Genomic DNA, 5,831 nt, shown 5'->3' with positions numbered 1-5,831 from the left:
ATGTAACATGACTTCTTTATGTGAATGACTCTAATATAGTCTTAAATTGCTTCTTTTTTGTGTGTGTGTGTGTGGTTCGTGGGCCTCTCACTGTTGTGGCCTCTCCCATTGCGGAGCACAGGCTCTGGACGTGCAAGCTCAGCGGCCATGGCTCACGGGCCCAGCCGCTCCACGGCATGTGGGATCTTCTTGGACCGGGGCACGAACCCGTGTGCCCTGCATCGGCAGGCATACTCTCAACCACTGCACCACCAGGGAAGCCCTATAACACTTATATTGCTGAGAATTCAGATCTCAATTAGAATTTTCACTCTCATTGGAATCCACTACTTGCTCACGACAAATAGGACAGGTAGAGTTCTCAGACAGCCAGCGGTCAATGCAGTGAATGTGATATTCATGGGAGCAAGGTAGGATGCGAAGCTTGCTGTTTTCTGTGTACTCTGTAATGCAAATGCTACAGGCTTTTAATGCATCATTTTCACCAAAAGATCTTACAGCCAAGTTGTCAATCTGTGCTTTGGTGAGTCCTGTAGTTGGGTATAGATTATCTCCACTTAAGAGGAAAAACTGTTGCAGATTATAGGAGGGCCCAGAGTCACTTTCATTAAATATTACTGGGGTCATTCATCTACTCCCTTGCGTGGTCTCTGATGATACGTCTGATGATAAGTTTCTTTCTTCACTGCCTTCAAACATCAGTGAGCTAATTCCTGAATTTTCATCACTTGAGCTGGAACTGGAAATAGGACTGGAACTGGAAATAGGACTGGAACTGGAAATAGGACTGGAACTGGAAATAGGACTGAAACTGGAAATAGGACTAGAACTGGAACTAAACGTACAATTGGGTCTTGAATGACAAATCAGTGTGGAACTTGAATGGGTATCATAGCTAGGATTTGAATCACAACAAAATCTACCACTACTACTACCATTAGGACCATCTCTTCTATTTGGTGACTCTGGCCATTCCATGTTTTGACTTGGAGGTGAGACACTGTGCTCTAAATTACCGTTAATGTCCATAAGGTTACTTGAGTTACTAAATTCTGTCATTGTCTGCCTTAACATGCTCTGAATTGGAACAGATGTTGTATCATTTAAGCTAGTATTTAAAATTTTACAAACGGGATTTCTGATGGTATTGACATAAGCTCTCACATCTGCCTGCTCAGAATGTGAATACATACGCCTCAGTCCTCATTCACTTTCAGAAGTGACAGTGTTGTTTGGTGTCTCAGATGTTAACTGAGTTCTACTAGCTCTGCTGTCTCTCTGAGAATATGCTCCAGAATGAACTTGTCCTACTTCAAGATTGAAGGGTATGGTTGGATATATTTTCCTCATTCCCCAAGATTCACCACTGCCAGTTGTATCTGGAGAATTTTCTCCATGAACGGCATTCCTTGTTCTAGAAGTTTCAATAAGACCACTGTTTTGCAACTCAAATCCAGTCATTTGCTGTCTCAATATTTCTTGGTGCTCAGTTCTAGAAAATCTCGCATTCTCACTTACCAGAGGCTGCTCAAAAGTCTGAGATGGTATACTATGATTAAGTCTTTGTACAGTTTCCCTAAGTGAACGTGGAGGCGACCAACTTTCAATTCTTGCTCTGGTTCTCCGATACTCTGGGCTCCTACTTCTTGCTCTTCTCTGACTTCTGGTAGGTGGGAATTCCATTAATGTTTCAGTTGTATCTTGTTCAGACATAGATGGTCTTGTAAATATTGATTCAGATTGTGGATTGTCCACTTGCCTTTGGCTGTCTTCCATATTTTCTCTTCTGGGAAGTCTTGCAGATGCTACATATTGATTCTCTGGATTTGGACTCCCATTATCAAGGTTAAAATTTATTTCTAAACTGAATCTGAACTGATCACTTTTAGGATTAATTTGGCTCTCTTCTCTCCAAAATTGGTTTTCTCTTTGTCCACTTGTCATATTTTCAGTTTGTCCAGAACAGTTAAGCCAGTCTATTGTACAGTCACCACTAGACACATCATCTGAAGAGTCTCCTCTATCTGTTAACAAAAAAAATGGGGAGGGTGCATAAAAGAACTACCAAAATTAGAACCATCATAAAATAGCACTCTGAAACTTTGTTTCAAAAACAAATAAAAAATGAGAACTTAAATACTCAGGTGTTTTAAACTGATTTCACATTTATAGAGTTAATATTTTATAAACTACACTGTCTAGATTTATAAGTAAAGGTAGAAAAGTTTCAATTCCATCTGAAAAGAGTGAGCTAATCCTAGATAAACTTAGAGAATTTTTTAAAAAGGGAATCTGGAGGAAGTCTATTTTTCAGTATTTCATCATATACACAGCCCTGTGTACCACTGTAGGAGGAATGTCAAGAGACTTTTTTTTCAGTCCACTGTCAAAACACTAATACAATTAAACAAGGTAAACACTAGTTAAGGTACAATGCTAATATTTTAGTTCAATTTACATTATTGTCTAATTTTCATTAGTCTCCAACATTACTATTTCTAGGCTCTTCATTTATGTGCTTTTGATAATATATAAGCTGTTTTAAAATATAAGATTATTGCCCAAACATAAACAAGTTTTACAGGTTTAAAAGAGTTTGAATTTTGAATACTTCTTAATGTTACCAAGATTTTTAATTGACATTAAATTGAAGGACAGATCAAATGAATAGACTGAACCTAGCATGGTACATATAAGACCATATTCAAGAACCAAAGTATTATAGTATCCTCTTCATTAGACAGTAAAATCCTCTACTTCACACTGGGAGAGAAGGCACCAGACCTGAGGTTCGAGCAGGGTTTCTCAGCCTTAGCACTATTGACATTTTGGTGCCGGACAATTCTTTGTTTTGGGGAGCTATCCTGTGCATTGTGGGATATTTGGCAGCATCCCTGGCCTCTGCCCACTAGATGCTAGTAACACCCATGCCTCCCCTGTGACAACCAAAAATATCTCTAGCCATTGTCAAATGTCCCCAGGTGTTGGAGAGAGCAAAATTGTCCCCAGTTGAGAACCACCTGATTAGAATATAAAATATTTGTTTGCTTTTTTTACATGTCTATGTAGAAAAAATAATTCAGGAAGTAGGAGGGACTTTCAATTGAGGTAGAAAACCAAGAAAAATACAAATAGGCTACTTCACACTGTTTCCTAATTAAAACAACCCAAATGTGAATCAGGAAAACAAACATACCTTGACATTCTCACCAAAAATCAAGTAAATGCCAGTTCTTTTTATGAGAAGTTACTTACCAAATTAATTTATGTCACTTCTGTATAATTTACTATTTACTATTATGAAGTTACTATTTACTATTATGAAGTTCCTTATTCATCCCATCCTATTCCCTCCAAAAGCAAAATATACCTGTATTTTCATCTGAGTCTTGTGGTGGGTTTTCTTTAATTAGCTGAAGTCTTCTCAGCAACTCTTCTTCTGTACTTTCACCTGGAATGCCTAGAAGATTGTTGTCTCTCATAAGTTTGTAATCTTCTTCACTCAGATTATTTACAAACCTGGAGAAATCTTCTTCCCAAACCAATCGGTCCGTTTGACTTATGCGTTGGGCCGAAACTCCATCTCCTTCATCATTGGAATCCGAGTTTTCCATCTTAATAATAAACAAGTGGAAAATTATCTGAAATTCACGACATAGTGTTGAAATTCACCAACGGTCATTTAGTTTTCTTTGCTTTCTACTTCCGGCCAGAGTGTCTGGTTCCGACGCAGTCGGATGACGCTCCGCATAGATTCCTCCCTTCTCTCGGCCTGACTCAGTTCTGTAGCCCCTGGTGACGGAACAGTTGGGAGCTGCCTCTATTCCGGAAATTGCTAGACGTTGCCTAGGCACCCATTATCTTCCCCACTGTTACCGAGTAGCGACTGGATTCAGGTTAGATTTCATTTCATTCAAAACCAGCCAATGTTACTGAGGGTTTATAGTGTGCCAAGCACCATCCTTCACCTCGTTTCACCCACATGAGCCTATTCTCAGGTTTTCAGGAGGCGTTTTCAGGCTCTGATATGCTCTATTTATTCGTTACATTACATATGACTGCCTTCTTCAAAATGCCATGCCAAAGTCAGCCTAGTTAAATGCAGCAATTCTCATTTTCAGGTGCTCAGGGACCTCCGCCTTTTCTCTTCATGAATTTCTCAAATCATAGACTCTCACTAAGAAAGCCCACAATTTTTGATAATTTACCAGGGCCCTAGCTGAGTCTCTTTAGTGTGTCCTCTCCCTTTTAACTGTTAATGGCTTCATCTTGCATTATACAGTCCTTCAATCTTGTTTCAAACAAACAAACAAGAAACACCAAAACTTTGGCAGGCTTTTCTCCTCAGCCAGGGAATTCCTTCTCCACAAAAGCATCAGGTTCATTTTTGTCCTCCTTTCTCATAAATATTATAAATATTACTTAAAACTAGCCAGAACATCACAGGAACTTTTAAGACAGATACATAATAGTTACTTTGTGTGCCACAATGAGTACTGACTTTGCTGATTTTGTTGCATGTATCACCTGAAAGGCTTGGTGAAAATAAAATAATGCTCATTTGCAATGCTATCTGAAGGAGACCTCTAAGAGCTTCTGGACTCATTAATATTACCAGCCCCACTTAACACTTGTTTAGGAGCTCTTCGTTCAACTTATTCATGTAAAGACAAGATTTGGCTGCTGAATTTGAGACTTTATTCAATTTGACTTATTTAATAATTAATCCATCCAACATAAACTGGGTCAGTTATTGCCTTAGAGGCTAGAGATATGTCAATTGTTGAAGCAGTTTGTACTCCCAAGTAATTCACACACCAGGTGAGGGAAACACCACATAGAAACTATCAAAATACAGTATATTTTATAATAGATTTATATATGCAGTATTGTGTAAGTACAGAGAACTGTGTAGCAATTATTTAATGGGAGTTGGGAAATGTTTCACAGAGGTATTATATTTAAATCTGAATCTTTAAATATAATTATATTTTCTGTAGATGGAAAGTGGCAGTTATGTGTTGCTAGAGAAAGACTATGTCAGATGGAAGAAGTAGACTTGAAAGACCTTGGCTTGTTTGGGCAACTGTGGCCACAATTTTGGGGTTGGGTGGAAATGTGGAGTTAATCTCAGAAAGAATAATTGACACAAACTATAAGTTGAGTTTTGATTTTTTTCATGTAAGAAATAGGACACTGATTAAGATGTTTTGGTAGTTTTTTGAGAACAAGCAGTAGATTTTAATTTTGTCTGCTTAGTGTCCCCTTAACATACTTATGCTAATAGCATCCTGATTTTCATGGGGGAAAAACCCATTCTACAATCTTAGTCCACTTGGTTTAGGTTTAGCTGAATTCACTGCCATGGCTAGAGGAAAGGACACATGATGCAGCCATGTCCAATCAGTATATCTCAAATTGGTTATGGTAATTGGTTTAAGCATGGGCATGTGACCAAAAGTATATTTAAGAGTTAAATCTGAGATGTTAGCTAGAACTACTGAAAATGAGAAATCATTTTCCACTGCGGTTGCTAAGCTGGTAGGATATAAACCTGAAGATGTTTGTGGCTATGTTATGTCCCAAGAATGAGGAACGTTGACATAAAGAGACAGAGGAAAACAATAATGGAGAAAGAGCAAGATACCTGAGAAAAAAATTGAGAAATACCTGAAGCTAGATGTGCCTTAAGATTTTTAGATCTGTAAAACAACGTATTTCGTTTTTAAAATGTAAGCTTTGAAAGATTCCTGCCACTTATCATTGGAAGGCTCCTAATAGTTGTAACAGGAGAGCCATATGATTGGTGATGTAATCAGATGTCAAAAAGT

The 5,831-nt window shown here is 38.2% G+C and overlaps 1 protein-coding gene across 1 annotated transcript; it reads right to left on the bottom strand.

Moving 5' to 3' along the window:
• Positions 1 to 294: 294 nt before the first annotated feature.
• Positions 295 to 3,614, bottom strand: LOC113615956 (E3 ubiquitin-protein ligase RLIM-like). The gene is given in 2 exon segments (XM_027099055.1): positions 295 to 2,024; positions 3,371 to 3,614. Coding segments are annotated over 2 exon segments (1,974 nt in total).
• Between the last annotated feature and the right edge of the window lie 2,217 nt (positions 3,615 to 5,831).

Source organism: Aethalodelphis obliquidens, unplaced genomic scaffold (assembly GCF_003676395.1).
Source record: "Aethalodelphis obliquidens isolate GAN/ISIS:26980383/991018 unplaced genomic scaffold, ASM367639v1 scaffold127, whole genome shotgun sequence".
Taxonomy (NCBI): Eukaryota; Metazoa; Chordata; class Mammalia; order Artiodactyla; family Delphinidae; genus Aethalodelphis; species Aethalodelphis obliquidens.
This window is presented reverse-complemented; position numbering and strand designations above follow the sequence as displayed.